Raw genomic sequence first — 26,154 nt, 5'->3', positions numbered from 1 at the left:
ACAAACATGTGGACAAGGGGGATCCAGTGGATACAGTGTACTTAGATTTCCAGAAAGCCTTTGACAAGGTCCCTCACCAAAGGCTCTAATGTAAATTAAGTTGTCATGGGATAAGAGGGAAGATCCTTTCATGGATTGTGAACTGGTTAAAAGACAGGGTAGAAATCAATGGTAAATTTTCAAAATGGAGAGGAGTAACTAGTGGTGTTCCCCAAGGGTCAGTCCTCAGACCAATCCTATTCAACTTATTCATAAATGATCTGGAGAAAGGGGTAAACAGTGAGGTGGCAAAGTTTGCAGATGATAGTAAACTGCTCAAGATAGTTAAGACCAAAGCAGAGTGTGAAGAATTTCAAAAAGATCTCACAAAACGAAGTGATTGGGCAACAAAATGGCAAATGAAATTGAATGTGGATAAATGTAAAGTAATGCACATTGGAAAAAATAACCCCAACTATACATACAATATGATGGGGGCTAATTTAGCTACAACTAATCAGGAAAGAGATCTTGGAGTGATCGTGGATAGTTCTCTGAAGACATCCATGCAGTGTGCAGCGGCAGTCAAAAAAGCGAACAGGATGTTAGGAATCATTAAAAAAGGGATAGAGAATAAGATGGAGAATATCTTATTGCCCTTATATGAATCCATGGTACACCCACATCTTGAATACTGCGTACAGATGTGGTCCTCTCATCTCAAAAAAGATATGCTGGCATTAGAAAAGGTTCACAGAAGGGCAACTAAAATGATTAGGGGTTTGGAATGGGCTCCATATGAGGAGAGATTAAAGAGGCTAGGACTTTTCAGCTTGGAAAAGAGGAGACTAAGGGGGGATATGATAGAGGTGTGGAGAAAGTGAATAAGGAAAAAGTTATTTACTTGTTCCCATAATATAAGAACTAGGGGCCACCAAATGAAACTTTTGGGCAGCAGGTTTAAAACAAATAAAAGGAAGCTCTTCTTCAACACAGCGCACAGTCAAGCTGTGGAACTCCTTGCCTGAGGAAGTTGTGAAGACTAGGACTATAACAGGGTTTAAAAGAGAACTAGATAAATTCATGGAGGTTAAGGCCATTAATGGCTATTAGTCACAGATGGGTAAGGAATGGTGTCCGTAGCCTGTTTGTCAGGGGGTGAAGACGGATGGCAGGAGAGAGATCGCTTGAGCATTACCTGTTAGGTTCACTCCCTCTGGGGCACCTGGCCACTGTCGGTAGACAGGATACTGGGCTGCATGCACCTTTGGTCTGACCCAGTATGGTCATTCTTATGTTCTTATGTTACTTTAGCAGACAGCCTCAGCAAGGATTTCTACAAGGACCATGAGTAGGACCTCCACAACTCGGTGGCACAGGACATTTTCCATCAGTGGGGCTGCCATCCTGGGACCTATTTGAATCCCAGGCAAACAAGAAGTGTCCGGCCTGCTGCTGCCGAGCCATTCATGGGGAGAGTTCCAGAGGGGATGCTTTCCTGGAGCTACTAATGTATGTCTCCCTCCCTTCCCCGTTTCTGCTCCCCTCATGTAAAGAGGGAGGTCAAACAGGACAAAACAGTAGTCTTGGTGGCACCTAGATAGTTGATACAATTTTGGTTCACCACCATCCTCCAGATGGCCTCACTCATACATTCTGAACCTACTGACTGAGTATGGGGGGCAGGACCAACTATCCCAACCTAGCATCCTTCTGTCTCAGAGCCTGATTTTTGGATGGATAGCACATGTAAGGAGATCATGTTCAGAAGAGGTCCAATCTGTCTTCCGCAACATTAGAAAAACCTTTACAAGAAAATGTTATGCTGACAAATGGAAGTGGTGCTCCCTTTGGTGCCAGCATCATTACGTATGTCCACAGAATGCGATGATCTTGGACTAACTTCTGTCTCTAAAGACATAGGGTCTATCCATTAGCTCACAGTGTGTACGTCTAGCAGCAACTAATGCCTTCCACCCTCCAGCGGAGAACTGCTCAGTATTTACTCACCCTATGACTGTGAGGTTTTTAAAGGGTACCACTAGAACCTTCACACACGCACATGCTCCCCCCACCACTGGTATCAAGACCTACCCCTGCCTAGAACCTGAACCTGGCACTGCCAGCCCTTATGAATCTGCTGTTTAAGGCTTTGGGGCCCCTAAGGTGGATCTCCCTTACACAGTGGATTTTCCTTACGTAAGGATAAGGTTTCTATGATATTGCATCCCAGTTTCAGGATTTCAGTATTTACATTTATTGCATTTAAAATCTAAGGTATAGTAATGAAAAATCTGTTGCCAAATTCTTGTGTGTGTTCTTGTTCATGGAGAACAATGGAGGCAATGTCAGTGGAGAGAAAATTGCTAACTTATCTTACTGGCTTCTGACAAGTCTTATATTTTGTTTTTAAAGCAACCTACAATAAACAAGTTTTCTCCTTTTATTTATATAGCTATTTATGGTAATTTTAATGTGTTAAATGTTAAGTTTTATCAGTTTTTTGTGCTAAAATGTTTATTTTATAAAGAAAATGTTAAACCTGAATATCAAAATACATAATGGTCTCTGCAATAGTAATGGTCTACCTTGTACCGTATATCTCAATTTTGTTGTTATGAGACCTGGTATGTATGAAGTTGCATATGTAACTTGTGGTTCCTGATAATTTAGCTGGGTATAGTGAAATTGTCTTAATGTTCAGATAACTATAAGGAGTTATTTAGCCAAAAAAGTATGTTGACAGGAGATGAGTTGTTTAGCTTATTCTGGTTTACAATGAGGCATTTTGAAGCGATGAATGGGCATGTGATTTTGTGGTCTTTTATAAATCAGTTAGGAGAAGGATTGATGCCTATTAGAAGTGCTAATCACTTATTGTTTACATTCAGAAGGGTTTTCTACACTGCAAAACGTAAAAACATCTGCACTGCTTCTCTCTGCCAAGTGTTTTTGACAACAGAACTGCTAGCTGATTATTCAAATTGAACACAGCTATATGCATGTTTTTCCTTTTTAAACCAAATTATGTTGCAACATAATATGTACTGTTTAAAACAACATGCACTGACTTAATATTGGCCTTAGTGAAAAATGAATAGGTTGATGTGTGTTTTTTTTAAAAAATATTGACAAACACTGTAAGTTTTCACAGTGACTGATGACATCTGTGCCCAAAGTGCTTAAAAACTAATTCAATAATAATAAACAGAACAGTTTATATGCAGAAAGGAATAGGGAATACCGCATTTCACTACTAAAGCTTTTGAATCTATTATTTATTTTTATTTCAGTGTTTTTTCTGTTTTGGTTTGAAATATGCTCTGGCACACTTACAGATATACAAATTCAAAAAAGGATAATTAGTCCAACTGAATTTAATCATGTGCATAATAAAAAAAGCTTTGAGCAGGAGATTGTAGGAAAAGACATGAAGAGGCTGACTTAGAGGCATACCCCATTGCTGAAGCTGCATTATTACATCTGCATATAAAAGACCTGGAAAATCAATCCTGAATAGGGATAATGGGCACCTTTTGACTTCTGCTTTATGCACCTGATGGTGCAGGATAAATGATGATGACTCCTGTGCATAAAATTACTCATGTACATGTTTGCAGGATTGAGACTTCAAACTTTGCAGCATGACCTGAAGGTCAACAGCACTAGGCTCTGATGTGTGAACTCTTCTGTTCTAGTGTGTAAACTCTTTTGCTTTCAAGGATGCACTGTATATACTTTTTATTATACTTTTCTTGTCCAATAGAAAATGAAAGAGGATTACCGTTTTCCTCTAACATCATACTGTACACATATGCATTAGTTTGGGTTTAAGATTTGTTTTCATCATCTCACTTTTGGTTGGTTTTCTGTTACATTATCAGGATAAAAATATCCATTTTGTGATGTTACTGAGAAAGAAATGCATCAGACTGCCTCTCCATATTTGCTTGTATATTTGGTGGTAATCACATCTATATGTACAACTTTACACAAAAACCTATGTTAAAAGAACATTCTTATGTTTGCAAAGTCAAGCACTCAAAATTTAGAAAATGCTTGTGCAATCTTAATTAAGCCCCCTTCTGCATATGCATCATGAGACAGTCTTTAATTATATGACCACATGCTATTTTGCATCACCTTACACTAATGAAGGTAAGTATTTATAAGAATATATTTTGAGGGGTGAGATTGTCCCTGGACCCCATGTAGGTGTGAAGGAGCACAAGGAACTTAACACAAAGCACCAGTACAATACCCCCCAAAATTTGGGATTCCTGATGAAGATTTTGACTACTTTGCAGTAGGTTTTAGAAGCTGAAAAAGGGCTGGATTAAGATACTTATTGCATAGATTAGAGACTCAGCACACTGTGGCTGGGGTGAATGCGAGGCAGATTTTTATTTCCTGTTTTTTGTGGCCATGCTAACCATTCACAACTAACACCACATCCCCCTTCCTAAAAAGGAAGGGTGATCAAACCTTTATTCTAACAGTACATGAAACAACAAACAGCCCTATGAAGAGCAGGGTAGACTGCCTGAACTTTCAGTGATTTATTCTGCCCCTTTTAAGGCATTTGACTGCTAGTCCTCCGACTTCCTTAAATTCTCAAGATCTTATATAATCCTCCAGGAATGTAGGAGACTGTATTTTTCTTGCTTGATCTCTCCTTTCAGGAAGAGTCTCAAGAGGGTACATGTGGTTCTGTATGGGCAGGCAGGGTGTTGTTCACAGGTTCCATTTCAGGGTAGTGATCTGGGTAGACTGGAGGTCCCCCTGGTGACACAAGGTGACATTGGTTCCAATGGATGATTCCTGCTGGCATTCTAACAAAGTAGGTTTGAGATGTCCTGGCACATCCCCTTTTCTTGAGAGTCTTTCATGCAAATGTGATCTCCTAGATTCAGTACTCCCAAGGATTTGACTCTGTGGCACCTGTCAAAGACCACCTTCTGGTGGGGTTTCTATTGATCTTCCATCTTCTGTATTCTTGGGACATCTGGCCAACAAGAGTTGAGTTGGGAAAGGAAGGTTATGATAGTGGACTTCAACTGCCTTCCCATCAACAGTTTTGCAGGCTGAGTCCATTTGCTGGAGGTGTTGACTGGTATGGCAACAGGGCAAGATAAAGGTATGAGGATTTAGAAAGAAGTTGTTTTATTTTCTTTACTATATGTTCTGCTTCACCATTACTCTGATGAAACTGTGGCTGGATCTGACATGAATGAAACTGTAGGTATCTGCAAACCTCTTGAAAGTCTCAGAGGAAAACTGAGTACCATTGTTAGAGATGACTTGCTCCAGAATCCTAAAACAGGAAAAACATGGATTTTATCCTCTCCACAACTGCACTTGATGTGATGCTGGGTGGCCTGACAACTTCAATGAACATTGAGACATAATCAGTCATCAGAACACAGGTGGTATTATCCAGATAAAAAAATCAGTCCTGACTTTCTGTCACGGCCTGTCTGGTACAGCAGATGATAGTAATGGTTCCAGTGGATTGGGTTCACGTGAGCACAAATTTCACATTTCTCAACTCTCTGCTGTAATTGTTTGCTCAGCCCAGGCCACCAAACTGTCTGTTTAGCTCCCTTCCTGCATTTTGTAATGCCTTTGTGTCCCTCATGCAGTCTGTTGAGGATTTCCTGTTACATTAGGGATAACTAGTCTGGACCTCATCAACAATAAACCTTGCTTTGTAACAAGATCCCTGGAAACCACCCAGTATGATTTCCTGTCTGTTTTGTGCCAGCTTCTTTGTAGCGTTTGCAGTGATTCATATCTTGACTCAGGAATTCATCTGCTTCTTGCAGATGTTTTTCTGTGATAAGTAAATCAGTATGTACTTCATCTGTGAAATCTTCCAAAAACAGCTCCTCTGTTCACACTCTTGCTGTGGCTTGCCTGAGATTGGGGCTCTGGAGAGTGTATCAGCTGTGGAGGAATGCTCATATCTTGCTTCATTTTTCTGAATGCCTGATTCTGTTTAGTTCCAGGAATTCTGTGGACTAATGAGCTCTCGTAATGGCTTTGACTACTCTGCCAAGTAAGGTAGGAATTTTCCTAGGTGTGTTACTATGTCCATGAATCGATATATTTCACTGATGCACTGAGGCTCCTTCATCAGGGTAATCACTTGTACTTTCTCTGGATCTGGTTTGACCCCCTGCTCCATTAGTGACCGAGCCTAGACAGACACTTAATTCTGTCTTTGAGAATTTACATCTGTCATTTCGTGTTAGGCCTGCTGTCTCACATCCTTCAAGAGATGTTGGTTGTGTTGGGTTTGAGCTGATCGGTAGACAAGGATATCATCCATATGGCAGAGAACCTCTTCCAGACCCTCCAGGAATTATGACATTTTTTTCTGGAAGTGTTACGGAGCAGAAGATATGCCACATAGTACTCTATTGAAACAAAACCTTCCAAAAAATGTGATGAAGATCATTGTAGTACAGCTTCTGCAACAAGTTGTATCTGCCAAAACCCAGACGGGGCATCCAATTTTGAAACTTTTGCTTATCTAATTGTCAAATGGTGTGCCCAACATATGGGAGTATGTTTCACTCTCTACAGACATTCTCATTGAGCTTGGTAAGGTCTACACCGATCCAAATCTTGTCATGTAGTTTTGGGATCACAACCATGCCTGCACAGCATTCAGTTGGAGTGTCTATTCTGGAAGTGACACCCATCTACTCAATGAGGTTGATCTTTGCTTTCACCCTGGGTGGTAAAGGATGGGAGATTCTCCTAGGTGGAGTTGGAGCATGTCAAGGTTCCTTCCCCACGCTGAACTCTAGGGTACAGATGTGGGGACCTGCATGAAAAACCCCCTAAGCTTATTTTTACCAGTTTAGGTTAAAACTTCCCCAAGGTACAAACTGTTTTACCTTTTGTCCCTGGACTTTATTGCTGCCACCACCAAGCGTCTAACAAATATAAGCGGGAAAGAGCCCACTTGGAAACGTCTTTCCCCCCAAAATTCCCCAAGCCTTACACCCCCTTTCCTGGGGAAGGCTTGATAAAAATCCTCACCAATTTGCACAGGTGAACACAGACCCAAACCCTTGGATCTTAAGAAAAATGAAAAAGCAATCAGGTTCTTAAAAGAAAAATTTTAATTAAAGAAAAAGTAAAAGAATCACCTCTGTAAAATCAGGATGGTAACTACCTTACTGCGTAATCAGATTCAAAACATAGAGAATCCCTCTAGGCTAAACCTTAAGTTACAAAAAGACACAAAAACAGGAATATACATTCCATTCAGCACAACTTATTTTCTCAGCCATTTAAACAAAACAGAATCTAACGCGTATCTAACTAGATTGCTTACTGACTTTTTACAGGAGTTCTGACCTGCATTCCTGCTCTGGTCCCGGCAAAAGCCAACACACAGACAGAGAGAACCCTTTGTTCCTCCCCCCTCCAGCTTTGAAAGTATCTTGTCTCCTCATTGGTCATTTTGGTCAGGTGCCAGCGAGGTTGTCTTAGCTTCTTAACCCTTTACAGGTGAAAGGGTTTTTCCTCTGGCCAGGAGGGATTTAAAGGTGTTTACCCTTCCCTTTATATTTATGACCGAGCAAATGGCTTTGCATTTGGTGTAAGTTTAATGTGGTATTCTTCCTCTATTTCCCCAGTCCTTGGAACATTTTTGGGACCTCTTTGGAATCTCAGGTTCTAGGTTCATGATGACTGGTTCTATCCTTATAACCATGCTTATAGCTGTGATTGCTGGAAAGTCAAGTAGAGCAGTGTATCAGCTACCTATAGCATAGACATCTTGGGATGTAGTCTTCTCAGAGTTTTAGAGTGGCTAACATTTTCCTTTCACATCAAACAAGGACTTTCCTGTGCCTTTCAATTCATTTTTGAGTCTTGAAGTGTTGGTGGTTTGGCACACCATGGAAATTCTTTCATGCTCTGTTGTATTCTTGTTCTTTACTCAGTGTTAGCATAGCCATCTCTGGATCCCTTTATGCTTTTACTGATCTGGTTGGGTATTGTTTCTCGGCATTCTAGATATTTTCCTTCCCATGTGTATGGCTTCTACAGTGGGTTCCTTCTCAAAATTTTTGTTCTTTGAACAAATACTTTGTTCTTGGCTGTCACTAGTGTGAGATTAGGATAATTTTGGTGTTGTGTTGCTGTGGGCCCTAGCCTAGTTTCAGTGTTCATTACTTTTCTAGCCACACCCCCTGTTGCAGCCTGGACTCACCATAGCAGTTCTCTCTGGACAGTCTGTGTTTTCAGGCCTCTGCCAGTTTCGATGGTACTCTGCAGGTTTTTTTGGCTGTTCTGGATAGAGACTTGCTTTTTTGTGTCTCCCCTCCCCCCCCCCCCCTTTTTTTTTTTTCCTTTTTGCAGAGGTGTTGTGTGATCCACTGGATCTTTATTCAGTCCTGCTCAGACATCATGCAGCGATTACAGAGACCCAGAAGGTGGTGGTTTGGGTGAATGAAAAACTCTGGCTTCTTTGAGAAGTGTGCCTGACTCTGCAACTTGTAGGGACACTACCTGGAGATCAGTACATACTTTTATAAGACACTATTCCCTTGTAGGTTTCAGAGTAACAGCCGTGTTAGTCTGTATTCGCAAAAAGAAAAGGAGTACTTGTGGCACCTTAGAGACTAACCAATTTATTTGAGCATAAGCTTTCGTGAGCTACTGCATCCGATGAAGTGAGCTGTAGCTCACAAAAGCTTATGCTCAAATAAATTGGTTAGTCTCTAAGGTGCCACAAGTATTCCCTTGTAGAGGCATCTAGGTCTTATACCCATTTTGGCAGAACTATCTTACAATCACTGGGCAGACTCTGAGCACCTACTTTCAACACATTAGGTCACTGCTTGAAAGTCACCAAGAATGGAATACATCTGGGCAATCAAAGAAAGAACGGTTACTTACCTTACAGTAACTGTGGTTCTTTGAGATGTGTTGTCCATATGTACTCCATGACCTTCCTCCACCCTTTATGCCCTTGGGTGGGCAGGTGTGAAGACATTCAGAGCACAGGTGTGGCCCCCTATGGACACTGCTGACCAAAACATTCCTATAATGGGTGTATGGGACATGTTTTCCACTGTTGGTACCATGTGGAAAACACATATTGAACACCTACTGTTACTGTAGAGTAAATAACTGCTCTTTCCTGTTGTAGAACTAGTGGATTGAAAATATTTCCACTCTTTTGTATTGAATGTAAGAATTATAATTCAATAACTATAGACCTTTTGATGCTACAGTTAAGGTTTTTCTTATAATGTGAAGTACATTCAAGGGCTGGGATATCAAATTATGATTGCAGATCTTTCCTTATAGTTTTCTATTGATTTTTCATGACTAAATATTTTAATAACTGAGGGAAAAAAGTAGCCTGAAGATACACTCTTCTGCTTTTGGGCCTGATGACCCCTTATTTTAACAGTAGTACAGTGCTCTTGTCATAAATATAAAGGGAAGGGTAAACCCCTTTGAAATCCCTCCTGGCCAGGGGAAAGCTCCTCTCACCTGTAAAGGGTTAAGAAGCTAAAGGTAACCTCGCTGGCACCTGACCAAAATGACCAATGAGGAGACAAGATACTTTCAAAAGCTGGGAGGAGGGAGAGAAACAAAGGGTCTGTGTCTGTCTGTATGCTGCTCTTGCCAGGGACAGAACAGGAATGGAGTCTTAGAACTTTTAGTAAGTAATCTAGCTAGGTATGTGTTAGATTATGATTTCTTTAAATGGCTGAGAAAAGAATTGTGCTGAATAGAATAACTATTTCTGTCTGTGTATCTTTTTTGTAACTTAAGGTTTTGCCTAGAGGGGTTCTCTGTGTTTCTGAATCTAATTACCCTGTAAGATATCTACCATCCTGATTTTACAGGGGGGATTTCTTTATTTCTATTTACTTCTATTTTTTATTAAAAGTCTTCTTGTAAAAACTGAATGCTTTTTCATTGTTCTCAGATCCAAGGGTTTGGGTCTGTGGTCACCTATGCAAATTGGTGAGGCTTTTTATCCAACATTTCCCAGGAAAGGGGGGGTGCAAGTGTTGGGAGGATTGTTCATTGTTCTTAAGATCCAAGGGTCTGGGTCTGTAGTCACCTAGGCAAATTGGTGAGGCTTTTTACCAAACCTTGTCCAGGAAGTGGGGTGCAGGGTTTTGGGAAGTATTTTGGGGGGAAAGACGCGTCCAAACAGCTCTTCCCCAGTAACCAGTATTAGTTTGGTGGTGGTAGCGGCCAGTCCAAGGACAACGGGTGGAATATTTTGTACCTTGGGGAAGTTTTGACCTAAGCTGGTAAAGATAAGCTTAGGAGGTTTTTTCATGCAGGTCCCCACATCTGTACCCTAGAGTTCAGAGTGGGGGAGGAACCTTGACAGCTCTAAATAAAAAAGGACAATTAATTGCAGCGAGAAAATCTTCTGAAGGTGAGAAAATCTTCTGAAGGTATAAATTTTTTTATACAAAAACTTGTGTTCTTAGAAAACAAATGTACTTTCACCTTAAAATGTATGTTTTTTTTATTTTGTGTGTATGTGCATATGTGCTTTACATTTGCTTGAACTCACCAGCTAGGTCATTCTTGTCCTTTGTCTTGTTCTTGTTTTTGCAGTATGTGCCTCCAGATCTTTGCATCTGTAATTTTGTGCTGGAGCAGTCTCTTTCTGTCAGAGCCCTACAGGAAATGCTGGCCAGCACAGGGGAAAATGCCAGTGAAGGGGTAAGTAAATTATTTTTATTTTGGCATCAAAAAGGATACCAGGCATCCAACTTTGAACTGTTTCTCATTTTTTTAATCCCCATTAAGGACCTTTAGAACAGAGGATGCCTCAGAATGGGGTAGCAGATACTTCAATATTCCTTTTATTTAGGGTTGCCATTGATCCATCACCTTTATGATGCAGACAAATTTTCATACTGAGAAGCTAGGTGCATTTAATGTACTTAGCAGATGAAAGAAAACACAACCATACTCTACAAAGGCCAGTTACTGTACTGCTAGTTCAGAATTGGCTGCTGAACAATGCAGAAGTTCACCATTGGGATGAGCCTAGCTTCTGCCAGCCAAAGGAGTATGAGTTGCTTTGAAATTTAGGTCATAAGGTTGCTTTGAAATTTAGGTCATCAGCATGGGGTAGTACTATAAACCTATCAGCAGTCACAAGTCAGAATAAGAGAGTATAATCTTTAAAGTTAACTGTTAGCTCCTTAAATTCATCTATCAACCAAGTAAAATGACATAATTTGTTCTGGACTTCAAATATTAATATACTTTTTGTAGTTGTACTTCTATAACTAAAGATTTGTTTCTCCATTAGTTTGTTTTAGTTATGGTGAGGGAGCATAAATTCTCCTGTGGAAATGTTTCATTACAGATGATTTGTATGTGTTTCTGCATCTCTAAATGTATTAAAACACAAAATTATATTTAAGTAATGTTGATAGTCTGGTGTAAATGCACACATGAAAGAGATTTGAAAAGTAAAAGCTGCAAGTTCTTTCTGTTGTGCTTACATGTTGCATCACTGGTGGAACGTTAGACCACTGTGATACCAAAACACAAGAACGAGCTAAAGAGGATTTTCATGCTGCAGGAACTTCCAGATGTCAAACTAATAAATGTACTTCAGAAATGTATTCTCTTGCCATATTTACTACTGAAAAAGCTATTTGAGTTTAAAAACTGTGGTTTGCTCTTTCACAGTCTATCTTTTTCTCCTTTTGTGATATGGAAGTGAAGTGATAATACTGAATTTGTGGCACTGTAATCATTTCTTAGGCAATAGATGTGATGGTGAGAGTAAAAACTGGCCTGAAACTGAACACCCTTACTTGTGTTCTTCCCCCTTTCATCAAGCACATAGAATCGTGGCTACCTGGTAACATACAGTCTTCTTAATTTATTGGGAGAAAGGACAAATATTTCATTAATCAATACTAAGGAATTAAATAGAAGCTCTAAAATGTGCATGTGTTGCAGCAGAATCTGTATGATGGGCTGCCATATCGGGGGCCACAAAACTCTTGCCCTGGTAGTAGTCAAACAAGCAAATGGGCTCCTCTTGGCTTGTACTGAGCATTATTTGCTGTGGACTTCTTTGGGCCTCTGAGGTTGGCTTTTGACTGCTTTGCTTTGCTGATGTAGACTATAGGCCCTGCTGCCAGCCGGACCATCACTAGGCTGCCGATGTCTGCTGTGATGAGATGCTTGAATTAGTTTCCCAGTCTAGATTTAAACCTCTCTCCCTGGACTGGGAGCCCAGAGCAAAGGAAGGCTGAATCTCCACTCTCAATTTAATTGCTTTGGGCTCAAGCACCCTATCTGAGCCAACCAAGAAACTCCAAATGATACCGCTCTGTTACACTTTGTGTAACTACATGGCAAGAACTTTATATGTATCAAATTAACCTGCATTCAACTAGATGACCATTCAATTTTCCCCTTTTCTGTTGTGGGGAAACCTGAAGACTCCTGTTTTCTGAAAGCTTCATAGCGCTGGGGCTTAAACATATAATTTTGATTTCACTGCCAAATCAGGCAGAAGGAAAAGTGGACCTTGGAGGGAGAAAACTTTGTTTTTCAGATTAACCCAAGGAATGCACCATATGTGTATGTTAATTAAAATTAATTTGGGGTAATATCCTTTTTGTACAAATGCTGCATTATTCCAAATTTACTTCAAAATGAAAACCTCCTTTGACTCAGTTTTCCATGCTTTTATAGACTTAATACGGTTTAAATGTACTTGTAGTGCTTTCTTTTTCTTTTTCTTAGGATAATCCTGGAAAATAAAGGAGGTTGATGCGGGGAGGTGGGGTTTGTATGTTACATAATAAGATAGCCTGTAATGGCTCCTTTGGGAGGTAGAGCGAATGGGTGTTTGACGCAATAGAGGATAATTGTTCCTTTGAATGTTTCCACAGTTTATTTGGAAATTTGCATCTGATGAAGTGAGCTGTAGCTCACAAAAGCCTATGCTCAAATAAATTGGTTAGACTCTAAGGTGCCACAAGTACTTCTTTTCTATTTTCAAAAATGTGTATTTTTATACTAAAGATGGTAATAGGTAGGAATAAAAAATTAGAAACATGATTTTCTCTTTTGAATTATAAATTGGCTTTTATACTGTGGTCTGTTCACTGTTCTGCAACAACTGACCATTTGAAAACAGATTTAGATTTTATCCGCTTGTAAAGTGGATGCATCAAAGTACTACGTAAATATTGATTATGTTACAGTGATTCTTATTTCTCCCAATAAAATGAAAGGTTTCAGAGTAACAGCCGTGTTAGTCTGTCTTTGCAAAAAGAAAAGGAGTACTTGTGGCACCTTAGAGACTAACCAATTTATTTGAGCATGAGCTTTCGTGAGTGAGCTGTAGTGAGTGAGCTCATTCGAAGTGAGCTGTAGCTCACGAAAGCTCATGCTCAAATAAATTGGTTAGTCTCTAAGGTGCCACAAGTACTCCTTTTCTTTTTAATAAAATGAAAGTGTAACTCTAGCTATGATTAGCTATAAAGTAGTTATGTACTAAAGTTTCCCATCTATAGTCAAAAGGCTATATTCTCTTTTCAAATAGGATAAATGTTTCCAAGCACTGTGGGAGTAACAGAGCCACTGTAGTCTGTTGCATAAGGACCCGTCTCAGTGCTCACTAACTCAATGGAGTCTTCCTCTTTCTTTCAGTGTGTGTGTGAGACCTTTAATACATTTTTAGATCATTTTATTAAGTTTGCAATCTATGAAGTCACTGCAATGTTTCAGCAGATTCGCATATATTAAAATTTTCACATTAAAGTGCCATAGCCATGGTTCAAAATTAATAATTGGGTTGGTTGAAAATTTAAAACAGCTGCCCCAAAATGCCACATTAACAACATTGTAAATTAACAAAATAAAGTTTTAGATAACTAGGAATTTTTCATCTGCAAGCAATGCAAAGGGGAAAAAATGAACAACCAAACCCAAAATAGATCAGAAGCATCAGAGATATAGAAGAAATAGCCAAAAATATTATTCCATTTATAAAGATTAATTTTTGAGTATAGACCTGTGTAGGATTTTCATTCCAGAGTAAATAGGTACAGTTGATATATACCCCAAACAGTTAAAGTTTTATATGGTTTCAAAGAAAATGTTAACGTGTTTAAAAAGTTATTCAGTTTCTGCAGATCCTTCTGAAACTTGCTCCTTTGCAGCGGGTCAGCACAAGGCCTGTGTTCCACCACTGTGGTGCAACTTAACAAGTACTTAACTTAGTGCTGGCCCTTAGCATGATGGTGAGTTTCACTTTGTGAGATGACCTCCCATTGACTTCAGCTGAATTTTGATGTAATCTCCCGAGTGCTTTTAGCATCAAGACCTTTTCAACAAAGTTTTATTTTGGGGACGGGGGGGAGAAAGGGCATTTCTGGGTCACAAACACAAACAAACAAAAATTTAAAACTGGTGAATTTTTGCATTCCTGCAATTTGAACAGTCTGTCAAACTTTTAGACCCTCAAATTCATGTTCTTACCAGTTGTTTCTCTTTGCAGGTGCTAAAGATATTCCTGTTTTTTTTATAAAAAAAAATAAAATAAACAATTTTTAAATGCAATCCATAATCCCAATGTCTTGGTCAACAGTTGGGTCAGAATAATAATAATAATAATAATAATAAAAATAATAATAATTTTTAAAAAGTCAGCATCCGCTCTACAAGCCTATTCCTGCAGTGCTTTATGTGTGGGGCTCTCAGGAACTTTACTGGGACAGGCATCTACAGAGGGCTTACAGAACCAGTCATATATGTAAGCATGTTATTTTTCATACTGTTCTATTAGCACAAAATGCTGCAGTTCGTGTGTGTGTGTGTTTAAAGACATAAATTGTGTATATACACCAGGGGTGGGCAAACTTTTTGGCCCTAGGGCCACATTGGGGTTGCGAAATGGTATGGAGGGCCCCCAACCCCTAGCCACCCCATCCCACTTCCCGCCCCCTGACTGCCCCCCTCAGAACCTCCGATCCATACAACCCCCCCTGGTCCTTGTCCTCTGACCGCCCCCTCCCGGGACTCCAGTCCCTAACTGCCCCCACAGGAACCTACCCCCTATCCAACCCCTGCTGCTCCCTGTCCCCCCCCCCCGGAACCCCCCTGACCCCTCAGGACCCCACCCCCATCCAACCCCCCCGCCTCCTGATGGCCCCCCCCAAACCTCTGCCCCATCCAGCTGCCCCCTGACTACCCCCCAGGACCTCCTGCCCCTTATCCAACCCCCCGCCTTACCATGGCGCTCAGAGCTGCAGGACAGGCTTATTGGAAAGCCTGGGAGGTGGGCAGGTGCACGTCATGCTGCCCGCGCGGCTGCAAGGCAGAAGGGACATTGGAGGGGGCGGGGGGGTCTGGGGACTAGGCTCCCCAGCCGGGAGCTCAGGGGCCAGGCAGGACGGTCCCGTGCTGTAGTTTGCCCACCTCTGATATACACACATACCTATAGAATATATATGATGATGTGGTATGAAGTGTTGTGGCTCATCAGAATAAGTTTGGGATGACTGAATTCATTACTCATGAAGATGTGAATATGTTCTTCAAGTCAACCAAAAGGCGTGCCAATAAAGAATTTGCACCATAATAAGCCAACATATATTGCACCTGCATCACATATTTGACAGAAATACTATTTTAGAAGGGTTTTAGAGACTTTAACTTTTTATATTGGGACTATTTTGGATATCTTTCCACCTGTAAAAATAAGCTGCTTTAGTACCACAAATTCAACTGTGCAGTGCTCAGAGGAAGAAAAAAAGTAACTTAATTGTTTTCAGTTAGTTTAATAATTTACACTAGTGTAGACTCAGAGCAGAGTTTTTCACCCCAGAATATTCCAAATCAGGAGCTGAACCTGGGTCTCCCAAGCCAGGATCCTAACTACCAAACTACAGACAGTGTCTCTCTTTTTCATTCTCTCACTCAGTTTCAAAAATCTCATTTTCTTTCCAATCCAAAACAAAAACAACCTTGGAAATGTTTTTCGAAATGGAATTGTTTTCTGGCCATCCCTATTTTTTTTTTTACCTGCAAAGAAAACATCTTTTAAATAAAATGAATGTTATAGCCTAAAAGTTTTACAAAGATTCTATAAAGGCAGCTGACTGGATTGATTTTGTAAAATTTGAGGAGGAAATATACTGATGTGCTGAGATTTTGTAGGGTTCTTTTCAGTGTGCTGGTGGAGCTATCAAGTTGTAGAAAGTGGACAGACCTCTTTATGCATCAAACCTATAATGGGAAGGATTTTATTATGTTAAAAAGAAGATGCAAATGTGTGTCCTGGAGATATTTTTATGCAATGTATCTGAATCAGGATTTGTGTGTATGTGTACAAGACATTTTGTGTGTATATTCGTGTCTCTCTATCTAATCATCAGAGCCCCATACTTAAGTTGGAGTTCAGCTTTCTATGTAAAGCAGTGATTAATTCACTATGTTTTGTATGAAGAATATAGTGTATCCTTCCCTAAATGATAATACACAATCTATGGGGTAGATCCTTAGCTGGAACAAATTGTCACAGTTCCATTGTAATTAGTGGAGCTATGATAGATCCCTTAGCTAGTGTAAACTATCCTTGAGAGTCAAGAATGATTAAACCAGTTTCACTTACAATTAATTAGAAATCAGCCCTTTACGAAAGTTTACTTTTTGAGCCTTATGATTTTTTGGGCTCTGCTAGAAAATTAATTACTGAGTTTTCAGATTGGAAAATTGAGTCACTTGTAGAATTTTTTTCACCATCTGCAAGGTAGTTCAACTTTTAAAAATTATTATTGTACTAAATTTTCATTTGCTGATATTCATCATAACTGTTTCTTTTTCTGTCACATTGTTTACTACCAATTTTTATAACATCAAATGGATACTCCAAAAGCTAAGTATTGCTTTAAAAAAATTGTTTCTAGCCTTTATGGTTGTAGAGAAAATCTGTAAAATATGATCCAAGTGTTGTATTCAGTGGCTAGCAATGCAAATTATCTATTCATTTGTTAGCTGTGGCTCTTGCCAAAGGGTTTTCATGAAAGTGACCAGCTGACTCAGGAGTATAGCCCCTATGTCTACTGGGCACATTTAAGGATATGCTGTTCTTTGTGCAAGAAACTCTTGGTTGGAGATCCTTTCTCAAGCTAAAAACCCTGGGTAATTCATACACATTTTATATTGGTTAAGGTTCCTGCACACATTGCATACCGGACAGCAACCTCAAAGGCAAGGAAATGAAAAGTTAAGCCATCTAACAGTACATATCCTTTACTCTTCCAGCCATGGACTGACACCTTACCACTAGCCTACATCACCTTATCACCAATGACCAACACAAACAATGCACCATCATCTTATCTCTGGTGCAATAAGGATGTCAGCCTTCCATGAATCCCTTTCCCAGACTTGAATGAGTATGATATTCTGGAATTCTGCAGAATGGATGGAGGGATAGGAGCAGACTTATCTGTTTGTGGTGATGAGTTTGGAGGAGTTGCAAGAAGGTTGACTTCTCTCCTTAGGCAGATGTAAGGTTGTGGTACACTGTCTATGGTGATTGAACTAGCTGTGAGATGTCTCTCTCTGGATGGAGGAATAGAAGGTGTGCACTGTTAGATGGTTTAACTTTTCCTTGCTTTTAAGGATTGGGATCAGGAATACTGTGTGTACTCTAACCATAACTCTTATACAATGTAGTATTTATGTGTGCGCATGTGTGAGGGCAAGGAATGTTTGCAACAACAAAAATAATGTGAATTTAAAATACAGTTTTTGATTAGTACTCAGAAGTTTATATTTAAAACTAGTATCAGAACAAGCAAAACCTGGGGCTATTGATTATCAGACCTGTTTTGCTATAGCATTCACGAACACAATCAAATTAATTACTGTCTTTGTGAAAAAGTATGTGTGACACAATAAGAAAGAGCATGAAAGAATCAGTTTTTGTTCAAGCTGATAAAATGAAAGTAGAAAATATGTTTACTAATCTGTTCCATTCTCTCTCTCTCTCTCTCTCTCTCTTTTAATGGTAAAAGCAAGGGTAGCTAATTTTTTTCCTGACCATTTTCCTTGGCTGAATTCATACTTATAAATGTTATGATGTAACACTACTGCAATACCATTACCATGATTTACAGCTTCTTGCAGCTCATTTTATTCTGTTGCATGCAGCTTACTAGCCAGTTTGCTGATGGTATCAGAACTGTGTCAGAAGAGAATTAATGTTGAACGTTATATATCTGTTTATTTGGATCAATTTAAAAATACCTGACAATGGTAGATCCAACCATTAGGTCAGCAATATGTTTATATTGTTTGAGTTTATTGAACTATTTAAAAAAGGCAAACAAAACATTTGAACACATCCACAACAAAATCATATGCACAACTAAATTTTCATTTATTATTTTGTTTTTCACTTTGCTAGCCTAGTGACCTCTCCGAATGGGTATGTTCTTCCTTTCTTCACTTAATATACATACAGTTTGCATGAAACTGACTTCAGTTGTACTTTTAATAAATTAGGCCTTTCACTTGTAAGTGATCAGAACAGTTTCAATCTTTGTACCTATTGTTTCTTGTTGTTGTAGATGTTCCCACACACCTCCAAGCTAATGATCAATCAATCAGTTAAAATATTTGTCTCAGCCAAGCTGAATTCTTTGTCCCTTAAAATAATAATTTTTAAATTTTAAGTAGAGGACTTCTGAAATTTTAGAAATTTCTGAAGATCTGTGATCTGAGGGTACAGTAAATTAATCATCAAACTTTCAAACTATTGTATTAAAATCTACGGGAAGCATGCTTAACCCAAGTTACTTAGAAGCCCTAATACAGCTTCAAATGCTATTATGCAGTTACAGTTTTGCAGTTACATATAACTGTGGAGTGCATAATAAGAATGAAAAAGGCTAGTGAAAAAATTACATACTTTCGGTGGGCTCAATTCTGCACCTTATTTAAAATAAATTGTATATTACATTACCTATAGCCCCGTGAAATCAGTTGGATAACTTTCAGAGCAAGGTGTCCCTCTAATGAGCAAAAGTGGCAGAGTCGGGTCCTACATGCCAAATCTATGGCATTGCATCTTTGGCAATATGGTAGTGAAGAATGCTAACTATGTCCCAAAACTTTAAGGTCAAACTAGCTTTTTACATTTTGCGATCTCATGAGTAAAGGCATTTTCAAGTGAAAGAACATATAACATTTAATCTGTTGACTAATATTTCTCTCTCTTGTGCTCTACCACCTACTTTTCTGAAAATAGAATTCCTATTTCTGTGGAATTGTCTTTTAAGGATGAATTATTTAGTCTTTTTTTTTTTTTCAAATTCTAAATATGCTTGCGATGAAGTCTGGATATTGTTTTGCAACGAGAATAACCACTGTTCTCCCCCTAATATTCTATAAACTCTAGAATTTTTCTTGTGTTTTAATGGATATACAGAAGCAGTAGTTGAGCATTTGTAATGATAGCCTTTGCCTGCAAGAAAAGTTAACTTATTAACTGTAAGGTGATTGATGAAAATATATTTTGAAATACTGCATTAACATAAATAACTGTATTCAAGAGCCTGCAGTAGCCTATGATTTTAAATGTCTGAATAGAAAAAGCATTTTGTTTTCAAGCATTTTGAGGTTGGAATTAGCTACCAAAATACATATTCACCAAAAATATTGAAATTCAAAAATCTATTTTATGTAGTTTTTTGCCTCCATTTAGCATGTCTGTTTGAGTTTTATTTTTTCATGATTTTAGTATTCATGAAAAGGAGCGTTTAGCCAGTCTTTGAAGAGTTTAGCCAATCTTTGAAAATGTTACCTGTGTGCTCTATTTGGTTATGAATTGAAGACATGGATCATTTGTGCAATGCTTGTGAGTGATGGTCACTTGAGGTGGATATGACCAAACGTACTGCATCTGTTACAGTAAGAAGGATTCAAACTGGTTTCACAGGGTGGATTAGAAAGCTGAATTTATTTCATCTGCAATTTTTATCCAGATGAAGTGATGGGGTCAAGTAACACTAACGTGTTTTAAGTCCCCCGCTCCCAGCAATGATTCTATTGAATGTAACAACTCTATATTTTTATTTTTTCATGAGCTGTGCTTCTCTGCTATATAAATAGTGAAGTGTAGAGGATTGTGATGGCAGAGCTGGCTTAAAAACAAACCAGACTTGGTGTGCTCATGGTAATGCATTATTTTTTGAAATATGGTAGGATGTGCCTAAGCATTTCATCTCATCGATAAAATCTGTAGGTCTAGTACTTTATTTTAATATAACCCCATTACTTTTCTGTTCATAGTGTCTTAATTTGCAAACCAAACTTGATGCACAATTGATGTTGTAAGGATGACTTCAACAGTTTTGTGTAGAATAGTAAAGATAGTAGATCTAATGTAGAAATATGATTTGTGATTTAAGTTGGAATGTATTCTGTATTGTTAGTGGTGATTTATTAAAATATGACAGATGCTATGACTGTGGGCCTAATTCAGCAAATCACCATGGTGAATAGTCCCATTGAAGACACTGGGACTGCTCATGTGAGTAAAGGTATTCAGGTCTGCCCCAATGTTTGGAGTGTTGAAGACAGGCTCACGTGAAATGTGTTTCTGTAATTATCAGCATTGGCCTCAGAATTTTCAATGTGCTGTTTTTGAAGCAAGTGAACATTACTGAAATGAACTTCCCCTAAAGTACTGAAGTTCCCCTAAAAGCATTATTTTTAAAAATGGATTCAATACTGCATTGCAGATGTAAGCTAGTTCTTTTGTGTAGGAGAGTGGTGTCCAATCCATGACCCTCAGAGGCCTATGTTAAGGAAAACGTGTACTTGATTATGAATGTGTTCCTTGAGTCACACCATGCCACTTTCAAATGAAAGTGTATGAACAAAGTTGGTCACTACCACTATCTCAACTGCCTGTCATGGCCTGCAGCTTCAGGAGCAGCTCTGATGTGATCCTGGAGCACTCTGAGCACCTGCTCTCTCCATGTGTTGGTTCTTATGGAAAGGAGAAGAGTAGATATGGTTGCTCCATTGCCTGATTATCTGCCATTCTGTGGGAGCCCCAGGGAAATCAGGGTAGGAGCTCAACTGCCTTTGCTTAACCCTATGGGAGTGTCTAGCAAAAGACGGCACTCCTCCCCCACACAGCCACCCAGGACAGCCCAGGAGGCAGTGTTGAAAGAGGAGAAGATGAAAACCATTAGTTAATTTTGGTTCCCCGATTTTGCCCCAGCTCAAGTTAGAACATTTTAGGGGTTGTTCTGACTTGCACCAGCTAGCAACAGTTCCCCAAGGAGCCATACACCCACTGAGAATAACTGGAACACTCTGCGCTTGCAGAGCAGGAGATGCATAGGGATTCCTGTGTTCCAGCTTGGGGTATTTCCAGCAGGGGATTGGTAGATTATTTTTTCATTCTTTGCACCACTTGAGTGGCATAAAGTGAATAAAATAGGAGAGAGAATTTGCCCCTAAATATTGATTGTTGTCTCCTTACCTCCTTAACATGATGTTTGGCCTTGGACTGAAAAGTTTGAATACCTACTGAACTATTATTACTTTGAACTGTTGTGTTTTTTCCCTGATTTCCAGTTATTTGGAATAACATTTGAAGTGTTATATATTCCAACTGTTCAAATGTTGTAACTCGTTGGTTAAATATTTAATCCCTCCCTAGCTTTACTTTATTTAACTTTTCTTAGATTAACTTCTCTTAGCAGTTGGGGAAATTTTTCAAACATGGCCTCTGGATTTGCATGGAAACATTTTCAGGCTTGGAGTTTGGGGCTTAGAAGCTTATTTTTATGAATATGAACAGCATTTGTTTGTGCAAATCCAAGTCTGGAGGACTCACAATATTTCTTGCTTCAAATTGCATGCCCAGAAAGTTGGTCATGTAAATTTAGCAGTTCAATTTTGACCACTTTTAAAAATTAGTACTTTCAGTAAAGTATATACATACATGGGTGGGTAATAATTTTAAAATTGATTTTATACATTATATTTTACATTATAAAAATAAATCCTGTCCATTTGCATCTTTCTTTGGATTTAGTGTCAGAAATTGAAATGGTGGTGTCTCAACCATGTTTGTATAAAATAATCTTTTCCCTAAAATACCAGTGTGCGCCCTCTGCATAATACTTTAATTATTTTCAAGCTGGTTAACCAGTTGTGGAGGTATATTGATACAGAACTGATACAGATTGCATTCAGGTAAACGTTGTAAGAACATTAGAGTCACAAGAATGGATGCATCTGGGTTAGTAAATTCTTTAGAGTAAGCATCTTCTCTTATTCTCTGTCTCGTGAAACATCATGTATCTTTAAAGCATTATGTATATGCTTCATAATACTAACTCATTTAGATTATATACAGTATATGGCTATTGCCTTGTTTAAAAAAATCAGCTTTGACTATTTTTGTGACCATTATTCACAAGCATTCTTTGAAAAATCTGCAGTTTTGCCCACAGGTCAACGGAGAGATCCAGTGAAGGTTTCTGTGCTGCACGAACATATTACATTGTGTTAATTGTGGCATTTTGGGATGTATAAGTAGGGGCATAGCGAGCAGATCGAGGGACGTGATCGTTCCCCTCTATTCAACATTGGTGAGGCCTCATCTGGAGTACTGTGTCCAGTTTTGGGCCCCACACTACAAGAAGGATGTGGATAAATTGGAGAGAGTCCAGCGAAGGGCAACAAAAATGATTAGGGGTCGGGAACACATGACTTATGAGGGGAGGCTGAGGGAAGTGGGATTGTTTAGTCTGCAGAAGAGAAGAATGAGAGGGGATTTGATAGCTGCTTTCAACTACCTGAGAGGTGGTTCCAGAGAGGATGGTTCAATGTTATACCAATAAAATAAAAACCAGCAGGATCTTATTAAAGGGAAAAAGGCAAAATACCACATTTATTGTGAATACAGAAAGAATCATAGTAAGCAGTTAGTTATAGTTATAACATTCCATTCAATCTCATATTTATTCACACACACACACACACCCACACCCACACACACACACACACACACACACACACAGGTTCTGCAAGGTTATTGTCATAGTTACCAGCCTTAGAGTTGCTCATGCCAAGCCACTGGCCAAGTGGCCTGGACATAAGGAGGGAGCAGGGCCTTGTCAGATGCTCATCTGATGTTCCTGGAAGTTGGTTTGCAGAATCAGACCCCAAAGTTCTCACTTTTTAGAGTCTATTTTTATAGGAATTTCTTCCTATGCCAGTCTATGGGAATTGCTTCATCATGCTGTTGCTGAATCAATCAGCAGATGGCACATTCCTGACGGCTCCAAGATGTTATCTTGTTCTTTGGTTCTCCCATTCTTGAGGCTGTTGGGTGGATTCCAGTCTGCCCTCCGGGGGATCCTCTGGTTATTTCCACTTGACGCCTTCTTCAGCCGATGGACACTGGATTCTTAGGCTGGCACCTCCCTGATCATTCAGTTATTATCCACACCAAGCATCCATCCACATACATCCTCTATCTCTATTTTAATCACAATTGTTAATACAACAAAAGGGTGGGGAGTCTCTGGGTGCTGTTTCTGTTGTTAGAGTATTGCTTTGAGTCTCTCTCTCTGTGAATTGCTTTGAGAACAGACTCTGTCTTAGATTGTACTAACACAATTAGCAGCTTGCAAGTTTCACACATAGAGGGAGAGAAACAGTACCAAAAACCAAGAGACCTCTTAATTAGTAATACCCTGGAATTTGAACTATGGGGAATCAAACTCATTTGTGATTTTAATACAGAACTTCTTTAATATGATCCAACATCTAAACTATTCTCAGTGGTAGAAGAGGACAGGACAAGGAGTAATGGTCTCAAGTTGCAGTGGGGGAGGTTTAGGTTGGATATTAGGAAAAACTTCTTCACTAGGAGGGTGGTGAAACACTGGAATGCATTACCTAGGGAGGTGGTAGAATCTCCTTCCTTAGAAGTTTTTAAGATCAGGCTTGACAAAGCCCTTGCTGGGATGATTTAATTGGAGATTGGTCCTGCTTTGAGCAAGGGGTTGGACTAGATGACCTCCTGAGGTCCCTTCCAACCATGATATTCAATGATACTATGAATTTTAGAGTCCTAGTCCATTGGAAAATAACTGATTATTTATTTTGTTGTTGTCCCTCCAAGGAGGCAAATGTCAGCACAAGTGGGATCTAAACACTTTTTAATAATGCTCATAAATTTGTTTATTCCACAATTTACTTTTTGTGTAGATTGCTGTTGACAATTTTAAATTTACAATTTTAATTTGTTGTTCGAGTTGTTTTCATTCATTGTGGCTTGCAGCTCTGTGCAAATATTAAAGTTTATTGCTGCCTTCTAGGTTATCCTGATGGTACCAGAATGATTAATTTTCTGCAGTCAAAATGGAAGAAAAATAGATTCTGATGCTGTTTTTGAGATTGATGCTGCTGAGGCCACTTTTCTGCAATGAGAGGCTATTTTTTATTTTTAACAAATTTTTAGATTTTTAAAACGTCAAAAAATCCAACTATAAATTTAGGCCTTACCTTTGGAGATGCTGAAAACCTACAATTTCCATTGAAGACCATGGAAATTAAGGGTGCTCACCTCTGCAGAAGATTAGGCCATTAGTTGATTGAAAACCACAGACATCTGAGAAGCTAAGTATTGGGAAGGGAAACAAAAGGAGAGTTAGGGATGTTTTAGTTTAAAATAAAACAGTTCATCATATGTTTGTTTACTTCAATACATGGACCACCAACTATACAGACTTGGAGGACAATCGTGCCAGAATATTAATTAGAAATCCCGTATTTAATAAAGGGACTGTGATTTATGGATTGGAAAAAGTGGCTACAAAATATCCACTATTATAGTTGGCTTTGCTAATAAACATGGCAGTGCAGCTACTCTGAAAGTATGCATACAAATTAATAGATTTAAAATGTATTTCATATGGTCAGTTACTGGTTAGACAAAGGAAATATTTGCACCTTTTGGCTTTATATATATACTTGACCTACAGCCTTTAAAGTAACAGAGGCTGAACAGACATCATATGTTCAAATAGATGCTTCAGGTACACCAAACCAGTATTTTTATTGCATTGACTGGGTGTTTTTAAGTACCTTTGACAGGTATCTGAACAATTTCAAGATAAAAATAAAAGTATAATAGTAAACAAAGCTTTGTCCTTAATAACTGGAGAAAAAAAACTGTTTTGCGCCTGACCTTGAAGTATTGAGAAGAACTTGAATGTATGTTAGTATTCTACCACCTTAAGTCAGATCAGGAAATGACCTGAAGACAGCACGCAGCCTAAATGATGCAACCAGCCAACTATCTGACACAGATTATAGCCCAGGCTGTGACACATTTGTTACAGTGGCATATGAATCACAGCATCTCAAAATTCCATGAACAGCTTGAAAAAGGAAAGGGGAATACCAAGACGTCTGTACACAATAGTTCATCTCATCTTCTCTTTGTGTTGTAAATTTATTTTTCCTATCATCCTCATACACTTTTGTTTGTCATTTGTGCTGTCATGTGTTTTATTTAGACCACACGCTACTTAGGCAAGGACCTGTGCACGTATGTGGTGGTACAAAAAATCATAATAAAAGCTGAATTTGTCTTCATTTTAGTGGTAATGAATATACTATAATTTCTACCAAAGTTGGAATTCTGACTTGTGAAACCTGCTGCTTCCTGAGCCAGGACTGGTGTAGTCTTTCTCCTTTTTTTGGAGCCTCTTTTCTTATTATTTGTTAATCCAACATCGGAACAGCTGTGCCTAGTGGCATATATAAAGCACTGCAGCCATTCCTGCCATGCCAGGCTCTCAGGGAAGTTAGAGCTCCTCTACCTCTCTTCCCATCTTAGTGCCAGCCTTTGCCCATCTGGAATGCTGACTTAACTGGTGCTGGCTGTATACTCCCAATACTCTCTTCTCCAACTTACAATTAGACAAGTACAATAATTCTGATTCTAGCAATGATGATGTCTTCTGGGAAGTGGAGGTGTTGGGAGTATGTTACCAGAGGAACTAAAGGAAGTCAGGTTTCAGAGTAGCAGCCGTGTTAGTCTGTATTCGCAAAAAGAAAAGGAGGACTTGTGGCACCTTAGAGACT

The 26,154-nt window shown here is 39.0% G+C and overlaps 1 protein-coding gene across 1 annotated transcript in view; it reads left to right on the top strand.

Annotated features, from left to right (window-relative positions):
* Nucleotides 1-26,154, top strand: part of RYR3 (ryanodine receptor 3) — a gene marked incomplete at its 5' end in the record, with an annotated part of 579,989 nt that overhangs the window by 101,050 nt on the left and 452,785 nt on the right. Inside the window, one exon of the mRNA XM_084631721.1 lies at nucleotides 10,594-10,701. Within this exon, the coding sequence (XP_084487847.1) occupies nucleotides 10,594-10,701 (108 nt within the window). The remainder of the gene's footprint in view (nucleotides 1-10,593; nucleotides 10,702-26,154) is intronic.

The sequence above is a fragment of the Lepidochelys olivacea genome (assembly GCF_965140295.1).
Source record: "Lepidochelys olivacea isolate rLepOli2 genome assembly, chromosome: 6".
In the NCBI taxonomy this organism is placed as follows: Eukaryota; Metazoa; Chordata; order Testudines; family Cheloniidae; genus Lepidochelys; species Lepidochelys olivacea.
This window is presented reverse-complemented; position numbering and strand designations above follow the sequence as displayed.